General features: G+C 43.6%; 1 protein-coding gene across 2 annotated transcripts in view; it reads left to right on the top strand.

The window, feature by feature from the left end:
* SLC29A1 (solute carrier family 29 member 1 (Augustine blood group)) overlaps positions 1 to 19,306 on the top strand; it is an 81,024-nt gene that overhangs the window by 52,787 nt on the left and 8,931 nt on the right. For both annotated transcript variants that reach the window (XM_053382898.1, XM_053382897.1), the window contains exons 2-10: positions 6,288 to 6,379; positions 9,146 to 9,227; positions 9,901 to 10,094; positions 10,455 to 10,594; positions 11,212 to 11,346; positions 11,800 to 11,897; positions 12,423 to 12,519; positions 17,870 to 17,961; positions 18,104 to 18,212. In XM_053382898.1, coding sequence (XP_053238873.1) covers positions 6,354 to 6,379; positions 9,146 to 9,227; positions 9,901 to 10,094; positions 10,455 to 10,594; positions 11,212 to 11,346; positions 11,800 to 11,897; positions 12,423 to 12,519; positions 17,870 to 17,961; positions 18,104 to 18,212 — 973 coding nt within the window. In that variant the 5' untranslated portion in view covers positions 6,288 to 6,353. The remainder of the gene's footprint in view (positions 1 to 6,287; positions 6,380 to 9,145; positions 9,228 to 9,900; positions 10,095 to 10,454; positions 10,595 to 11,211; positions 11,347 to 11,799; positions 11,898 to 12,422; positions 12,520 to 17,869; positions 17,962 to 18,103; positions 18,213 to 19,306) is intronic.

Consider the following 19,306-nt stretch of genomic DNA (forward strand, 5'->3'; position numbering starts at 1 on the left):
AGCTTTGTGGCACTTTGAAAAATATCCAGGTGATAACATTACATAGTCAGTTCTAGGAAAGATATATGGACTGTCCTTCAGAAAGGAAAATGCCCTCTTTTATTTTTTGATAGTCTATTTTCCTAAAGGCCATTACCTTTGAAGCGCCCCGTTACACTTTGCTGTGACAGTGCTGTGAACATTTGTAATGTCCTCTGCATGTACCAGCAATTGGCTCTAGGCTAACAGCTGCAGAATTGTGCAAGAAAGCTGACCTGAACTATGTTTGCTGACTGACCATTCCAAGAGGCTTGCTTGTTGTTATAAACCTTATCAAATTACTTGGTTATCATGTAGGAGTGCCCAAACATTTTAGGTTGCCCTAACTTACTTTGCCCTGGTCATGTTCCCCAAGCTGGTTCTATCCATATGTTTTGGACTACAAATCCCCCCACCATGCTGGCCACAGCTGATTGGAGTTTGTAGTGCAAGACATCAAGGGCAGCAGGCTGGGGAAGATTGCATTAGTCTGGGATGGCTGAATTACTCTTGTGGCAGGGAAGTTAGTACCATCAGGGCACCTTCCCACCCACTCCATCCCTAGTTGTTTAGCACTGCCTCATTTCTCAGAAACAAAACACAGCTTTCTTTGGAAAGGATTTGGAGGCATGTGGCGAAAGCAACCAGGAAGACCACGATGAGCCATGTCCGTTGTGGCTTTTCCCCCCATGCACATCCTTTCCAAAGGGTTCTGGGTTTATGCCCACAGAACTGTGTCCCTAGCATGGATGACGGATTCATTTTCTATTTTCCAGGCCATGAGTTAAATTCCCATTCATAGCTTTGTGGGCATCTGCAAAAGTAAAAGAGGTAATCTGAGTAAGATGTGTGCAATGAAACCTTCCTGAGAAGCTGCTGGACTTTGCTGTGTCTGAACAACACACATCCTGTAGTAGGGAATTGAAATTCAAGTAAGGCTTTTAACAAAGTGCCCCATAATATTGCAGAGAAGCTGGTAAAATGTAAGCCAGATGAGGAGTGGTGAAGACAGAATCAGGATTCAATTTGACCTTAACAGATTGGAGAACTGGGCCAAAACTAACAAAATGATAGTTAGACTATGTTCTGCACATAGTCAGGAATAACCAGCTGCACAAATGTAAGTTGGGGGACACCTGGATTGCCCATAGTACCTGTGAAAATGATATAGGGTCTTAGTACAGTAGACCACAAGCTGAACGTGAGTCAACAGTGTGGTGTAGCAGCAAAAAAACCTAATGCTGTTCTAGGCTGCATCAACAGAAATCAAGTGTCCAAATCAAGGGAAGTAATAGAACCTCTCTAGTCTGTTTTGGTCAGACCCCACCTGGAATACTGTGTCCAGTTCTAGGCGCCACAATTTAAGAAGGATGTTGACAAGCTGGAGAGTGTTCAGAAGAGGGCGACCAAGATGATCAAGGGGCTGGAAACCAAGCCTTATGAGCAATGGTTGAGGGAATTGGTTATGTTTAGCCTGGAAAAGAGGAGACTGAGAGGAGATATGATAGCCATCTTCAAATATCTAAAGGGCTGTCACATGGAAGATGGAGAAAGCTTGCTTTCTCCTGCTCTGGAGGGTAGACCCAATTCAATGGCTTCAAATTACAAGGAAGGAGATTCTGGCTAAACATGAGGAAGAACTTTCTGACAGAGCTGTTTAACAGTGAGGGGAATGGACTCCCTTGGGAGGTGGTGGACTCTGCTTCACTGGAGATTGGGTGGCCATCTGTCATGAATGTGTTCAACTAAAGCACCGCTCTGCATTGCAGGGGGTTGGACTAGATGGCCTTTGGTGTCCCTTCCGATTCTACAGTTCTATGATTCTATGAAATGCAACTCCTGCCCTTCCTGATATGAAGAGAGCAGAGGGGAGTTGGGTGTTAGTGACAAACGCAGACTAGCTCAACCCAGCAGATACTGCAGATCTACTTAGCATTCCTGACAGAGACAAGCATCCTCCATCCGCACCATAATCCCAGAGTTGGCAGCCGCAGCTGCTCCTACCCATTATGTGTTTACTTAAGCCGTGACTCAAGCGACGGACCAGATGTAGCGCCAGACACTGATCTGACCGCAAGTCAGATCCAGCCCATGATTCTGACATGGTCTTTGCCCCATTTCAGTCTCAAAAACAGTGGAAAGCAAAACACATATCCACTCCTTTCAAATACACGGCTCCCAGCACAGGACTAGGCTCAGCAAACTTGAGACACGGTAAGTGCCAGTTTCCATTCCATCTGGCTTAAATTCTCTCTTGTTTCCAAGGCAGGAGAGCTGTGTTTCTCCTCACTCTTGGACTTGTATTTGGAGCCTCTTTCTGTGGTGGAAGCAGGGACTGTGCTGGAGAGAGAGAGAGAGAGAGAGAGAGAGAGAGAGAGGGGAGAAGCTTTGTTAGTAGTGGTACCCTGGTGAGGGTCATGGAGTGACAGGTTGACCAGGTTGCCGTGAGGGCAGATTGATCCCCAGCTGAAGTATCAAGTAGCAAATAATCTTAAGAGGACTCAGGAACACAAAGACGATTTTGAAACTGTATGGTGCATACTTGTTTCCAGTACATTAGAAAGGGCAGTGTTGCCTTTTCACCCATGGCTCGCTTTAGGACCATCTGTTAAGAGAAGAGAGTAGAAGACACCTAACTAGTGTAATCGGTTCTAAACTACATGCAAATTTTATTTTGACTTTATTATTTACATTGTATGAGCATGGAATGTTTCTTGGAGGGTGGGGGTATATGGGGATTGTTTGTTATACAGTGGTACCTCGGGTTACAGACGCTTCAGGTTACGGACGCTTCAGGTTACAGACTCCGCTAACCCAGAAATAGTACCTCGGGTTAAGAACTTCAGGATGAGAACAGAAATTGCTCCGCTGCCGCGGCACCAGGAGACTCCATTAGCTAAAGTTAAGAACAGTTTCAGGTTAAGAACGGACCTCCAAAACAAATTAAGTTCTTAACCCGAGGTACCACTGTATATATATTTGTTTAGAAACTTAAAAGAAAAGTATAGGCTGAAGCCATGTTCAGGAAAGAATATAGATGGAAGATAAGATACAGAGTGGCCTACAAGTAGCAAAGGGCTCTACACAGTGCACCCCAACTGTCTGGGGCTGCTTTTGCATTCAGAATTATATCACAGATCCAGCTGAAATTTCCTGGCAGTAATGAACATGGCAGCACATTTCTCAGCTGCTGCACTGATTGGACTTGTCACAGGGATGCTGGATGTCTGGAGGACTTGGTTCTCACAACGTGGTTTTCCATGCCAATTCATAGACAGAAACACGTGCCGAGCCTTGTCTTGTCCTGTAATGTTAACACTCAGATGTAAAATACTTGAGTCTTTTTTTAAAAAAAAAATCATTGTGAGCATTTAGCAGAAAAGAGAAGAGAAAAATCTCTGTGTACCCTTTTACGTTTCCCTGAAATGCAATGCTGTTTCAAACTTCTCTTTGAAACCACCATGGTTAGAAATGTATTTTGAAATGAAAGTTGTGACGCTCTGGATCATAGTGGCAATCTCTGCCTTTTACAGAAGTGCCTGAGGGCTTGGGTGTGATTCATGGTATGTACTGGTATGTTGCTTGCACCTGGCTAAAAGTATGAAGAAAAAATCCTGCAGCTTCCGGGGAACCTGGTGTTTTTGCATGATGCCCGTTGGGATTATGGGCTTTTAAAGCATTTTGCAATTCTGAGACCAGGGCATTTCCTCTGCTTGAAATTGAAGTCCAGCTTCAGCCCCAAATTCGGCACCAGTGGGGTGATATCCTACTATATCTCTGCACTGCAGTGGGGTGTGTGTCACCTGTGGGAATGCTTCTGTTTTGGATATAATTATGCAGCTGTTATGTTTTTGGATATAATTATGCAACTGTTGTAATTTAGATATTATATTTTATGTGAGGGAATCATTGGGAAATTTGGTTATTATGTATATATGTTAAGTTTCAATAAAGATCTGGGGGGGGGGGAGAAGTACATCTTTGTAACCAGTGGTATCATGGGCACTAGCCAATAGGTACCTGTGACACGTGCACAACTGAACTTACTGTATTCCAAACTGCAGCTGCTTTTTGCAGATAAATTGCATTTTCCCATCAACATAAGTGCTACAGCGGGGAGGAAATCTGGATTACCCAAACAATGTAACAGCTCTATGTTCACGGTGCAATAAAACAATAGTCTTGAAATACCTAGTGGTATAACAGTCCATTATTCCAAGCCTTGGGGAGAAAAGACCAAGGGGAAACTCTGGTCTCCTCTGATTCCAAGAAAGGCTGGGAAAGTATTGCAGCAGAAGGAAGGGAGAAGTGATTATGTGCCCTTTGTCAAATGGGGCCATATAAATGTGATAAGAATGAGATGGATAAAGACTGTAAATCAATTTGTACACTAATTATGCTGTAAAAAGTATTTATTTATTGCGCATGCTTTAGCAGAATCACAGAGATTCAGTGTATGTGCAGTGCAGACAAGAAAGAGAGTTTTGGGGGGAAATCTCAGGACCTGGCACAAATAGATGTCAAACAGCTTTTAAATGTAACCAGCTAAGCTCCATTCTTATGCAACTGGAATTTGCATATTTGCTGTAGCCTGTACTTAAGTCACCACAGGAGCTGTGGTTTTGACCTCTTCATTTCATGTATGAAAGCTGCTAAGCTTTAGTGGGAAAGCGAGAAATGTTGTAAAGGCAGGAATCTGTCTCTTCAATCTGCGTAAAAAGAACAAGTTGGCAAACCACGTGGAAGACTTTTTGTTTTAACGATTTCACGATATGTTGTTCCTATTTTCAGACTGTACACAGTTAAAGTTTCTTGAAGTATTAAGTGATATGGAAGTGCTTTAAAATAAATAAATGTCACATGCACACAGGAGCGAAATCCCAGTTCAAAGAGATGATGTTATTTCATTTTGTAGCATCTAATCTGAAGATCACTTTCTCCATGTCATGGTGTAAGGCAGATGATAAGTCCCCATCCCCAAATGCACTTAACCAGGGGGAAATCAAGTTCGATGGGAAATTGCCGTATCTTGTTAGGAGCAGGGAGCAAAAACTTTATAAAGTATCCCAGAATGATGCTCTTTCTTTGCATCCTATTATGCTTGTGTATGGAAGGCCTTGGAAGGCGGCTGTGATGTGCCCAGGCTGTGGGTGCCGTGCAGTTATGGGCAATAATGGGAGAGGGCAAGGAGGGCTCACAAGTTCAGACTTACGTGTAGATCAGATTGGAACCACTCTATCTGCTCTCTATCCAAGAAATATTGCATATTGCTATGATTGTGCCTGTGTAGCAACATGGTCTTGTTTGCTCTCCTAGTCCTTTATCATGTCAGATGTTGGTTTCTCTTCACTTTGTCCCCCAACTTCTACTTGTTGTATGTTCTGTCTTTTGATTGCTTGAGCACCTAAGATCTTTTATGTTGGCTGCTCTACCTCTGGCCTTTTCCACTGTTGTTTCTGCTTACTCATATTTCCATCACTGTATTTGTGTGTAGATTTCTGGACGGTATTCATCCCCATTTTTCCATTACTGATTCAGTTCTCAGCCTTTGGTAAATAGAACATTGTGTGTGGAAGGTGGGAGAGCTAGGAGTGAAGTGGGGAATATATAATTATGGCAAATCAGTAACAGCCCAGTAGTAACCTGTTGTGCGCAACTTCTGAAAGGGCACAAGGATTACTTCCAGGTCTTGTAATGAGATGGACCTGTGTGTGAGTTAAAGGGATGGACCCACAACAAATCCCTGCTGAGAGCATTTCCCCAGTATTCACAAGCAAGATTTCCTTTTTAAAATGCCACTGCTAGATGTGTTTTTGCATGTATTTTCTAGAGAGGTCAACAAGGGCACTGTGTATTAAATTTCCTATTTGTGTTCCTGAGGACTAGAAACTTTTTAAAAAAAAAATTGGAGACAAGCTTGTCTATAAGCCAGCACATTCTATTCTAGAAATCCACATGCATCCTTGTTCTGTTCAGCTGCTTCAGTGCTGGTGTCTAGAACCACCAGTGTTTCTAGATCCTTTCAGTTTCTTTGGATTCTATGAACAATTTCATTGGACTCCATTGTTCTGGCTTCTCATTAACTGTTTTTTCTTTCCTTTTAAAAAAAATCTATTACTTTTATTTGAGCATAACGAACAACCAAATATTTTCAATGAAGCTCTGCGGTCTTGTCAATATATGGTGCAAGATGTATAATATATTCATAGTAATCTAATGCAGCAAAATTAATCAGTAACTAACCTTTTTCTTTTCTTTCGACCCTCCAGGGGGCCAGCTGTGAAGTGAAGCAGTGAGAATTTGCTACACGCAAGAAACACCTGCAAAGTGCCAAAATGACAGGCAACAGCCCTCAGGACAGGTATGGTTGGGGCGCAATGGAACAGAAAGGGAACTGCCTGTGTATATGGGCAAATGCAAACACACACACACACACACACACACACACACACACACACACACACTTGTGTTTATTTCGCACCAGGCCCACCATTAACACACAACACACAGATGCTGGAGTCCTACTACCTTATCAGGGATCACTGCTCACAGCTACTTTAGACCACCTTTAAAATAACGTTTTTGGTGGTCCAGTTTGTGTCCATGCAACTTGGTCTGGGAGTCACTGTGATTTTAGTGTCCTACAATACCCTGGATTGATGCTATCTCAGGGGCATTGTGGGTAATTTTAAAGGTGCAAACTTCTAGACTGAGCTGCCTGCTCATCAGAGCATAGCTGCTGCCTACTATGGTCACTAGGTAAGTCTGCTACTTACCTAACAGACTTACCTAGTGACCATGGTAGACCAAGCACTAGGGCACTTTAACAAAGACACCCCACTAAAGCCTGGAGCCAGCTTTGCTAGCACTGTACGAAACAGCCCCTTCTTTTCCTACACCTTGATTTTGATGTCACATGACACATTTCCCCACATGGAAATAGGAAGCTGCTTTTATATAGATTCAAGCCAAGGAGCCATCTAACTCAGTACTGTCGACACTGACTGGCAACAGGTCTCCAGAGTTTCAGGCAAGAGTCTTTCTCAGCCCTGCTTGGACCTGAATTGAACCCAGGACCTTTTGTCTGACTTATTGTATGGGAAACGTAGTGTGAGTGTTTTGGATGACTGGATTTATGTTCCGATGACTGCACTGATGTCTCTTAAGAGACTTCCTTGTTCCGAGGCAGGAGCAACAACAAACAGAATCAATTGGCAGTGGGAAAGCTGTGGCAGTCCCTTTTAGAAAATGAGCCCTGTCTCTTTGCCTGCTTCTGAATCTCTTTCTTCCTAGCTTTGCTCACCACGAACTTCTCACTTTCTGACATAAGGCAACATGCTTAGCGCTGAGGGCCCCTGGCACGAGCTTAGGATGAGCCACAGAAAGCAATTCCAGAGCTTGAACAAAGCCTCTGTGCTCTTTCTTCCTAAATGGAAGCCATGGCAATGCTGCTTGCCAGGAGACCATGCATAAAAGAAATCACATTTTTACATCATTCCCCTTGCTGTACGTACCTTGCCTCATTTTAGCCACCACCCAAAACCTCCTTTGCCACAAATCTAGTACTTTATCCTCTGCTGAACGTGTGAGCATTGTTGTATGAATGATCCTAAGAGACTGGGCAAGTATTCTCCCACTCAACGCTTCTGTGACTGTCATAAAAGATAGCAAAGAAGGACCCCCCCCCCTGTGTTTCCATGCTTGGTGCCTGAGTGCTTTGGAAGATCACATATTTACTCAATTAAAAAAAAAAAAATTGGTCAAGCACACTTACTCATTCATTAGCCCAGGCAAACACATGCTTAAATTTATCTTGCCGAAATCAACAGGACTCTTAACTGTAGCTGCATCGTACACTCATTTGTTTGTTTAGAGCTACAGATGGTCCATCCCAAGTCTCAAGATGAGAATTATTTGTAGACGAGATGGATCCTTGTCCCTAACAAGCTCACATATTAAGTTTGAAGGACGGGGAGGAAATGAAATGAGAATAGTACTGAAGTTACTTCACAGAGTCTGGCGAGAACTAGCAGAGCAAAGGATCTTGAAAGGATTTATATAGAACCTTCCCTGGCCTTGTGCCCTCTGGATGTTTTGGACTCGACTCCCATGATCCCTGACCATTGGCCATGGTGTTCAGGGCTGATGGGAGTTGTAGTTCCAAGCATCTGGAGGCTGGGAAAGGCTGATTTATATTGTACTCAAGAGATTCTAATAAGAATCTCCAAGTTGCCCCTTACTGGCTCTGGGGCTATATATAGCCTGAAGGGCATGTTTATGAAAACGGTTGCTCAATTTCCCACCACTGCAGCCTCGATACCAGCATATAAACATCTTGTTGAAAGATGAAGGTCTTTCAGTAGGCTCTCAAAATCAACAGAGATGGCACCTTTTTAACATGCAAGTAGAGGGGGTTCCAAGGGGTAGGTGCTGCAACCCTAAAAACCCTAGATTGTGTGGAATGGACCTCCTGATGTGATGTAATCTGCAGCAGGCACTCAACTGCAGAGTGCAACTCTTTTGTGTTGGCGTCAACCCAGATCAGCCTATTGGTCCCCTTTGGTTACTAGCGTTCCAGCATGGGATAGTGGGATTCTCCAGGTGAGGAAGGAGCAAAATGTGACTGCCCTGCTGGTTGCTGCAACAGTATAGCTTACTCTAGCTCAATCAGTACTTAATCTCAAGGTCTTGGGTTCGAGCCCTACGTTGGGCAAAAGGGATTTGGACTGAAATGACCCTCATGGTGCCTTTCAATTCTACAGTTCTATGATTATTTATTTATTTATTTATTTAGTAGAAAATTAATTTATTTTCTTTACTCCAAGGGTTCTCAGCCTCCCCCTTTTATCCTTGCAACATCCCTGTGAGGTGGGTTAGATTGAGAAATGGTGGGCTTCGTGGCTGAGTCACCATTTGAATCCTGGTCCAACAATCTCTTAGTCGTTGCACCACACGCAATGACTGGCATGTTTAGCACCTTTTGCACTTACAGCGTTTCTAACGTTTATTTAATCCTCGAGCGGTATGCAACGTTTTGAATGGCAATATAGAAATGTCTTAAATGGCCTGGCTGCCCTTGTCCAGGAGCTCCCACTTAGTCCCCGTTGGTTGTTCTTGTTTCTTGCAGGTATAAGGCTGTCTGGCTGATCTTTTTCATTCTTGGCCTTGGGACGCTTTTGCCATGGAATTTTTTCATGACTGCTACGGGGGTAAGTTCAAGGGAGGTGGGAGCCACTTGTGTATATATCGTTGATGTGTTTGGTACTAGACGCCTTCACCAGGGCTGGCCTAGATCAGGGATTCCCAAGCTGTGTGTCAGGGTACCCGAGTGTGATGCTAGAGGGACTGAAATGCACCTTGAGGAATCAGATTGTTTCTTGGGTGCATCCACCACAGCACATTGCTCCACAAGACCAGATTAAGAGGCATGGTGGCTCTGTGTTAGTCCGTGTCCAAGACACTGTAGTCATTTTTCCTTCAGTGGGACTTCATTACAGCCACTTCCTGTGGCTTGCACCCATACATAGGAGGTGCCTTTTGATGAGGATTGCTTGATGAATATGAGCAGCGATAAGGGCAACTGTTCTGCCCAAACCCCTTCTATCCCAGGGGTAGCACCCAAGGCGATCGCCTGGACCTTCCCATTGGAAAGGTGTTTTATCTTTCCAAGATGAATCTCTTCAAGGCATTTATGAGGATCCATCCCCCCGCAAAAAACACACACAAAACAGCTCTTTGGTTTGCCGTCATAAACATGGCTTAGCATGATTTAGAGTTGATTCTTTTAACAGGTGACAGAAAGCCCTGCTCATTGAAGAACTTAGCAATTACTTAGCAGGGAAGCTTCTTTTCTTCATGCTCTCCTCTGTCCACTCTCTGCAGTACTTTACTAGCCGCCTGAATGAGGATACTTACAACAATGTGTCCTCCATTGATCTCCATATGAACATGAATGACACAGAGACTGAGAAACCTCCTGCCACACACTTGCAGTCCATATTCAACAATGTGATGACACTCTGCGCCATGTTGCCTCTACTCATCTTTACCTGCCTCAACTCCTTCATCCACCAAAGGTGAGATCTTTGTAGTTTTCTTCCTCAAAGGAAGCCCCGTGCTTCCTGCTTCGTCCCTCTTCTCCTTTTGGCCCAACAGTTGCATCGAGGGCAAGACAGCCTTGACATTTCCAATGGAAAGGAGACTCTTTTTGATAGAGTTATAATCATGGTGGATCATGTCCTTTTTGCATCTTTGTTGGGCTTTTTAGTTTTCGACAATGCTTTGTTAATCATGTAATACGGCTTATTCTGTAACTGTGATGCTCTATTAATGTCATGGTTATTTATTGTTTGTAAGCACTTTTGGGATTCATTTGAATGCATATCAAACAACCAGTCAATTTTCTCTTGCTCCCTCTGTCAATGTCAACTTGTTAGGATCCCTCAGCAAGTTCGGATCCTATGCAGCCTGGTGGCTATCCTGTTGGTCTTCCTAGTAACAGCCATCATAGTCAAGATCTCCATGGACCCTTTGTCGTTCTTCACTATCACCATGGTCAAGATAGTCTTCATCAATTGTAAGTGTGGGTCACTTGTAGACTGGCCTTGATATTGACAGAATGGAATATAGACATTTCTCACATGCAACCCTTCACCAACGGAGAGAGAGAGAGAGAGAGAGAGAGAGCGCTTGTCTGAATGCAGGAAGGCAAATCCTGATTGCCTTTGGAGGAATGGGAATGTCAGAATTCAGAGCTATGACTCTCATAGCAGAAGATATTGTAGGGACTTGGGTAAAGGATTATTTATTTATTTACAAAATTTTATAAAATAGATAGATAGATAGATAGATAGATAGATAGATAGATAGATAGATAGACGGACGGACAGACAGACAGACAGACAGAGGTACTTGGTGTTGAAGTGAGAAAGTAGCTTCTTCATCTCTGTAAAACCTGCATATGGAAACTTAAGGCCATCTAGGTATTGTTGGACTTACGGCTTCCATCACTCCTGGCAATTGGCAGTGGAGGCTGTAGAAGGAGTAGTCCTTCTCCAGCAAGGCTGAGTGCAGCATGTTTACCCTTGAGAGTGCATATTCAGGCTGCCTTCTCCTCAGCACTGGGTGGTGTCACAATATCCCCTCTGCACCAGACCTCTCCGCCACTCACCTCTCTGCCTTTTCTCCCTACAGCCTTTGGCGCCATTCTCCAGGGCAGCCTCTTTGGACTGGCAGGACTCCTGCCTGCCAGTTACACAGCACCTATTATGAGCGGGCAGGGCCTTGCAGGGACATTTGCAGCTCTGGCCATGATCTGCGCTCTCGCCAGTGAGTATTGCTACACAACCACCCATCTCCTTTCAGCATAAGAGCCTGGACTACTTGGGTGGATGAAATCTCAGATCAGAAGAAGCCTTTAGTGTACATTCTTGAAAGGGCCTTCTCTCCACTGGGGTCTAGCTTCTGTGGTCCCTAATCTTCATGTCCCTTCTCAGTCACAAACTGCAAGGCTTGTCCTTTTCAAATCCCTGTGAAGGACAAACCTTGAGGTTTTGGTATCTTCAAAACCCTTGGCTCTGTGGTCATTATCACTGGTGACCTGCATTGTGTGTGTTGGTTTGTGACTGGACCTCCATGCAAAGGGTTGCATTAGATGACTCCCTGGTTTGAAGCAGGAACCCCAAGGTTCCTAGAAACATAATTTTCAGGTGGCTGCCTCTGCTTTACCCTCAGATGGGCAGGAAAGTTTCCCCAGTCACCGTATCTTTCCACATCTTTCAGGTGGCTCTAAACTGGAAGACAGTGCCTTTGGTTACTTCATCACCGCCTGTGTTGTGATCCTAATGGCCATTGGCGCCTATATTATGTTGCCTCGTCTGGTAAGGATTCTCTTTTCTCTTAAGGTGGCCCTGAAATAGTGGGCAGCTCCTTGTATTCCTGGCCAATGGGCACCATTTTGCAGGGTGGTGGGAGCAGGATCTGTGTCCCATTCTCAGTTATACAATAGGTCTGTGGAGCCACAAGGAGTCTCAGTTTTTTGCTTCAGAAGAGTTCCCAAGATCACCCAAGAACAGCCTCCCACCAGATGTCAAAGAGAAAAACAACTACCAGACTTTTAGAAGACATCTGAAGGCAGCCCTGTTTAGGGAAGCTTTTAATGTTTAATAGGTTATTGTATTTTAATATTCTGTTGGAAGCCACCCAGAGTGGCTGGGGAAACCCAGCCAGATAGGCGGGGTATAAATAATAAATTATTTATTATTATTATTATTATTATTATTATTATTATTATTATTATTATTATATCATCATCATCATCTTTCCCTTTGCCACCACTACGTTATAGTTGTTTTTACCTTCCACGCCAACACATGTTCTATGCTACGCCCTGGTTTTCTCAACAGGACTTCTTCCGCTACTACTCCATGAAGGATAAGACAGAATATCGGACCCATGAGGCCTACTCTGAGGTGGAAACCAAGATGGACCTCATCAAGAAAGGTAAAAGAAGGAAGAGATGATGGGCTGGGAAGTGTGCTTCCAATTCAGTTATGGGGTTGGGGGTCCCCACCAGCACTTAGTAACAGTCAAAACATGCTTTAGTACAGGGCTGAGGAATCTGTGGCCCTCAAATTGTTGTTGGGCTGCAACAGAATGGCCAATGGTCAAGGATGATGGCAGATTTTATCCAACATCTGGAAAGCCACATATTCCTCATTCCTGTTACAGAATATATGCAGCAAATGATAATCCTCTGACACACCAGTGGCCCGCTTTATTTGGGCAATTCCCCAAGGTAAGATTAAGAGTACCTTTTGCCATCTATGACAGGTCTGCCAATTATATGGCCACCATGGTGCAGGAATAGCCTGGCTACAATGATTCATGCACTGTAACCACAAGACGCAATTATTGCAGTGCGCTCGGTGTGGGGCTATCCTCGCACATTGCCTGGCGCAAAATGCTGTGGCTGCATCGCTGAGAGGGAGAGGCCAGCCCATAAATCGTTGCAGTGGCTGCCCATATGTTGCAGGACCAGGTTCAAGGTTCTTGTATTAATTTACCAGGCCCATAACAACTCGGCTCCAGGATATCATAAGGGGCCATCTGATCTCTTATATCCTGGCTCAAACACTGAAATCTTGAGTGGAGCCCCTGTTAGTGGTTCCCCACAGTTCAAATGCACCCCTCGTAACTATTAGGACCCACAACACTGGATACATAGCTTCTATCTATGGAACTCCACACACACACACACACACACAGAGAGAGAGAGAGAGAGAGAGAGAGAGAGAGAGAGAGAGAGAGATTGAGAGAGAGAGATTAGACTCTCCTTGTTGAACTTCAGGCACATGGCAAAGACTTTCTTACTACAGAAGGAATTGTAGGGGAGTGTTTTGGATTTATGACACATTTTTACTTTTTTATTTTCTGTATGGTTATTCTCCGTATGATTTATCTGTATAAATAAATAAATTACATAAGCCATAAGGATGCTCAACTTGCATCCTATTCCCTGTTTTTTTTTTTTTTGCTTTTTTTGCAATGGTCTTCATTGATGTGCACTGTTATAATCTCTCTTCTACCAACCAACCCAGCATTTCTCGCTTGAACATTGGCCGATAATGTAAACATCTGACTATCCCTAGCACGGGGGGTGGGGAAATTTGTGGCCCTCCAGATGTTGCTGGACTCCAGCTCCTGTGATTCCCGGGAAGCATGGTCAATAGTTGGGGTAATGAGAGTTTTAGTACAATGTTGTCTAGAGATCCACAGGGTCCCCACCCCAGATCTGTTAGGATTTTCTTTATTATTGCTTTTACTTTCGTGGGCCAGTTATTAACAACTCCTATGAAAACTCATAATAAAAACAAGGTGAAAGGTGTTGAATGGTTTCTTTAAATGTAAAGGTTCATCATTGTTGCACCCGATGTGTATGTCTTTAAGGGGCCAGAGCAAGGGCCAGAGTAAGATAACGAGACCCAGCTTTACAGCTGTGAAGCATAGCAGGTGCTGCTGAGTTGTATTTGATTAAGGTGTGTCAGCATTTGGGTGTAGTATATAAGGAGCAGCACCTAGCTGTCCCATTACCCTGGGGGATGGGTTGGTGGTTGGGTCTGGTTTGGTTGTTAATGTATTTAGTGTAAAAGGAGTTTTTGTTTTTCTTATTAAAACCTTGTTTAAGTTATTTTTGAGTCCTTTATTTTTAATGCATGGTCTCCCCAGCAAGCTCTCTGCGCTACTAAACTGCAAACAGCCAACATCTTTGGTTATGGGCCCAGCTGCTGAGTGGATGACTGCATATTTTTGGACTCTGAGAAAGGTTTGAAAACTCCTTCTCCTGTTGGCGTAGTTCTGTGGGTCTGGAAGAGTTCCAGAATGGTTGACCGGGTTCCTGAAGCTGAGAAGGCTCTGGTCTTCCCACAGCTAACAGATGAGAACTATAGTTTATGGTCTTTTCGGGTGGAGGCGCTTTTGACCTCTAGAGAAGTATGGACCTATGTAACAGATGACCCTCCTGACCCTGTGACTAATGCTTGGTCGAAAGGAGATGCAAAAGCCAGGGCGATAATTAATTTGGCAGTCAGCGACCAGCAAGTAGTCTATATAAGAAATAAGAAAACTGCCAAAGAAATGTGGGATAGTCTTGCAGCAGTGCATGTTAAAAAAGAGTCAGCATCTGCATTGACGTTTTTCAAGCAGTTGTACCAGACGAAGTTGCAGCCTGGTGGTGATTTGGCAGCACACTTGAGACGTCTGGAGGCAATACGCGGTGAATTAATTCGAAGGGACATGGAGATACCTGATATTCAGTATGTTTTTATCATTCTTTGTTCCCTTAACGAGGACTTTGATGGCATAGCTAGCCAGATATCTGCCGTTCCACCAGCACAATTAACTGTGGAAGGGGTAACGGCAAGATTAATGGGCGAGTTGGACAGAAGGGAGGCTTGTGCCATAAGCACTCCTATTTCCAGAAGTAATGAGGAACTGCATATGAAACTTGTGGTGATACGACTGCATTTAAAGCTGCAAAGCGTTGTTGGTTCTGCAATAAGCAAGGACATTTTGCAAAGGACTGCAGAGCCAAAAGAAAGCAAAGTACTCCTAAGTCTGTTTCTGTTCGTCAGTCACGGTCGTCAGCCCAGCAGCCGACATCGTATAGTAGAGACAGAAACGAGCCCCGAGCTTTTCATGCTCAGATAACAGATCATAAAAGAATTAAAGGTGCCAAGTGGAATTCTTTTATTGTCGACTCAGGAGCATCTCAGCATGTTTGCAATGATCGAAGCTTGTTTATTTCTTTCGAAGAGGAAATTGGTAATGTACATTTAGCCAATTCACAAGTCTTGCAGTCGCTTGGCAGGGGTACTGTTAAACTTGACTCTTTAAACATTACGATAGCAAACTGCATTTACTGCCCGTCAGTGGACAATTTATTGTCAGTAAGGTGCTTTGCTCGTCAAGGCATAACTGTGCGTTTCTTAAAGTCAATGTGTGAGTTTTTCGATGGGAACAAACGTCTATTATATGCCCGGGAATCTGATGGTTTATATAGACTGTATTTTCGCACCTACTCCCAATCGCCTATAAATTGCAGAGCAGCACAGTCAAGCCAGGGGTTGAGGAATGTAAGGCCACATTCCGGGTGTGTCCATGAGGCACACAGAATTCTGGGACACCTGAATTTTGCTGATGTAATTAAGACAAAGAATATTGTTAATGGCCTCAACTTAAAACCATGTAAATTCTTTATGCAATGTCTATCCTGTTGCAAGAATAAGATTAAGGTTGCACGCAAGGGTAGGTGCTCAGATAGGAAAGTAACTGAGCCATTTGAGCGTGTACATTGTGATTTAGTTGGGCCACTCCCACCATCATTAGGAGGTTCTAAGTACTGGCTTACTCTGATAGACCAGTATAGTAGATATTGTTGGACTTATGCAATAGCTGAGAAGTCCCAAGCATTTGAGAAGTACAAAGTTTTTTGCAACTGGGTAAAAACGCACTTTAACAAATCAATTAAGAACCTGTTTTCTGACCGGGGTGGAGAATTTGTTTCTGAGGATTTTGAGAAATTCCTGGAAGCGCAGGGGACTACTCATGAGTTATCTTGCCCCCAAAGTCCATGGCAAAATGGGCCTGTTGAAGTTGTGCAGCGTGACCTACAGGCAGGGGTTAAAACTTATCTGCACGATGCTAATCTGCCCAAAGACTTTTGGGCTGAAGCGCTTAATGCGTTTTGTTATGTTAGAAATTGCAGTTATCATTCTGGTTTAGATGTCACCCCCTATGAGAAGCTGTTTAAAAAACGCCCTAATCTGAAATACCTACGCATTTGGGGTTCAGATGTAATTATGCATTATCCCGCTAAGCAGAAATTGGGTGAACGTAGTGTCCAGGGAAAATTAATGGGCTACCAGCAGGGGGCGTACAGAATTTACATACCAGCAACTGGCAAATTTCATATTACCAGAAGTATGATACAAACTGTAAATTGGAATGGAATTGCTGTCTTCCAAGATACTGATGGTATAGATAATACTGAGGAAGAAGAGGAGGAAGCAGCAGCAGCAGGGAATAATAATGATCCTGAATTAATGGAAAAAGACAAAAAGCCTGTTGAATCTGATAATTTGCTTGATGATTTAAAGTCACAGGCACCCGAGGGGAGATTAGATTCTCTCGAGTTTTCTGATCGTGAGCTTAGCCTACAGGCATCTCTTCATTCTGACAATGATTTACAACCTGAAACTAGTGGTTCACTTAGTCCCATTAAGTCTGAGGAGTCTGACTCTCCTTCCGGACTGAGACGTTCAGATAGAAAGAGACAGAAGCCACAACGTTTTGCAGATGAACATTTTAATACTGTGTATGCCAATAAGGCAGTTTTTGAGCCAAAAAGCTACAATGATGTTCAGAAATTACCTAAGCAACAAGCTGCAAATTGGTATAAAGCTATGAACTCTGAGATAGCTTCTTTAAAAGAGCATAACACTTGGTCTCTTGTACCACAAACCCCAGATATGAGACTTACTGATTCAAAATGGGTTTATAGAGTTAAAATGAATGACAAAAATGAAGTTGTAAGGTACAAAGCAAGACTAGTTGCTAGGGGTTTTCAACATATTCCAGGCGAAGATTAAGATTTGTGTTATTCACCAAGCGTAAAATATGAAACAATTAAGCTTTTGTTAAAAGATGCATCACAATGTGGAAAAGCCCACTAAGCAAAGTTTCTCTGCTCTTAAGAGAGTGGTAATGTATCTTAAACATACCAAACATTATAGGTTGCAGTTTACATCAAGTATTGACAAAGGTTACACATGAAAGACATGTACAAAGTATGCTTTATGTTTTTGTTCCACAATGATGAACCGCAGGGGAAATGTTGAATGGTTTCTTTAAATGTAAAGGTTCATCATTGTTGCACCCGATGTGTATGTCTTTAAGGGGCCAGAGCAAGGGCCAGAGTAAGATAACGAGACCCAGCTTTACAGCTGTGAAGCATAGCAGGTGCTGCTGAGTTGTATTTGATTAAGGTGTGTCAGCATTTGGGTGTAGTATATAAGGAGCAGCACCTAGCTGTCCCATTACCCTGGGGGATGGGTTGGTGGTTGGGTCTGGTTTGGTTGTTAATGTATTTAGTGTAAAAGGAGTTTTTGTTTTTCTTATTAAAACCTTGTTTAAGTTATTTTTGAGTCCTTTATTTTTAATGCATGGTCTCCCCAGCAAGCTCTCTGCGTCCAGCAAATACTCAGGCATATAGTGTACTTTATCAGAAATGATCCTAATAATTATTATTTTAAAAAGCGTGAGAAATCATTCTAAACATTGTCTTTTTCTGCAGATGACCTCAATGGTGTGGAACCCCCACATGCTGCAAATGGGGCCTCCCGTGAACCAGACCACAACCCTTCAGTGCTGAGCATTTTCAAAAAGGTATTGGAACTTAAAATGGGCCTTGGAATACTTGGCTCTTCCGAGGTTGGGCCTTGAAATGGGCCTGTCCCACACCCATGTTTCTAGGGTTTTCTTGTCCTGAATTTGTCTTCATGTGTACCTATTCCATTTTCTTCACCAGATCTGGGTCATGGCCGCTTGTGTCTGCTTTGTCTTTACTGTCACTATTGGGGTCTTCCCAGCTGTCACTGCTGATGTAAAACCAACCATTGCAGGAAAGACACTTTGGGGTAAGTGAAAGTGCACTCCATTGTAAGTGGCTGGGGCCAGAACTATTGATGGCCAAACCCTGGGAGATTTGGGCAGACTAATAAATAAATAAATACATGAATAGCCCACCCTTCATTTGGGGAGCTCAGAGCTCCTTACATGGGGACTCCTGGGCAGCCTTTTATCCAGGAACTGACCTGGCTGGCGCCTGCTTAGCTTGAATAAAGTTATACCGCCATGATGCCATCATCAGCTGTAACCCCATAAAGCAGCCTTCCCCAACCTTCTTCTCTCCAGATGTTTTGGACTACAACTCCCATCATACCCATCCAGCATGGCTAGGGCTGATGGAAGTTGTAGTCCAAAACTTGTGAAGTGCATTAAGTTTGAGAAGGCCGCCATCAACTGTGGGTAAGAGCAGGAGGGCATTAAGTGTGGGCTGGGCAGGTTTAGCCTGGAGAGCTGGAAGACTTTGAAGAGAGGATTATCTGTTGGAAGAAGAATATTTGATCACCAACAATGACTAGGGTGGAAACGGGTCTGAAAATTAAATGCATCCTTCCTGGTCTAAGTTTCTACATCCTGCTTGGACAAAACATGCACATTTTCTTATTTCTTCTTACTATACCTCTCTGCATTTACACCATGCATGCATGCTACAACAGACTCTGTACAATTATCGACGACATTCTTTGTTGGGAAAGGAATAGCAGAGGGCTGTGACAATCCATGCGTATTATATAGATAAGTTCTCATGAGCAGCGTGCATGAAAAGTATGCTAAAGAAGGGAGTATGATTTCGCAGTGGAGAACAGAGAAGATTTCGGAGGGTGTCTTATCGGGGTAGGAGGAAGCTATGCCCACCTCCTCGGCTGCCTGAATTCAACTCTCTTCGAAGATGGAGCAAACCTTTTGCTGCTTTGATAAGACAGAACAGTATCAAAAGGGAAAGAATGAAGGAAATTTCTACAACCACCAAGTCCTGGATGCGGGATGCTCTTCCCCCAGCCCTTAACCTACTATTTTGGGAGGGGTTGTGGGTTTTTTTGCATGTATCTCAAAGGGCTGAGTTTTCTTCACCAGTTTGACACCACTCACTAGTGCTCCCATAGTG

Source organism: Podarcis raffonei, chromosome 3 (assembly GCF_027172205.1).
Source record: "Podarcis raffonei isolate rPodRaf1 chromosome 3, rPodRaf1.pri, whole genome shotgun sequence".
NCBI classification, from domain to species: Eukaryota; Metazoa; Chordata; class Lepidosauria; order Squamata; family Lacertidae; genus Podarcis; species Podarcis raffonei.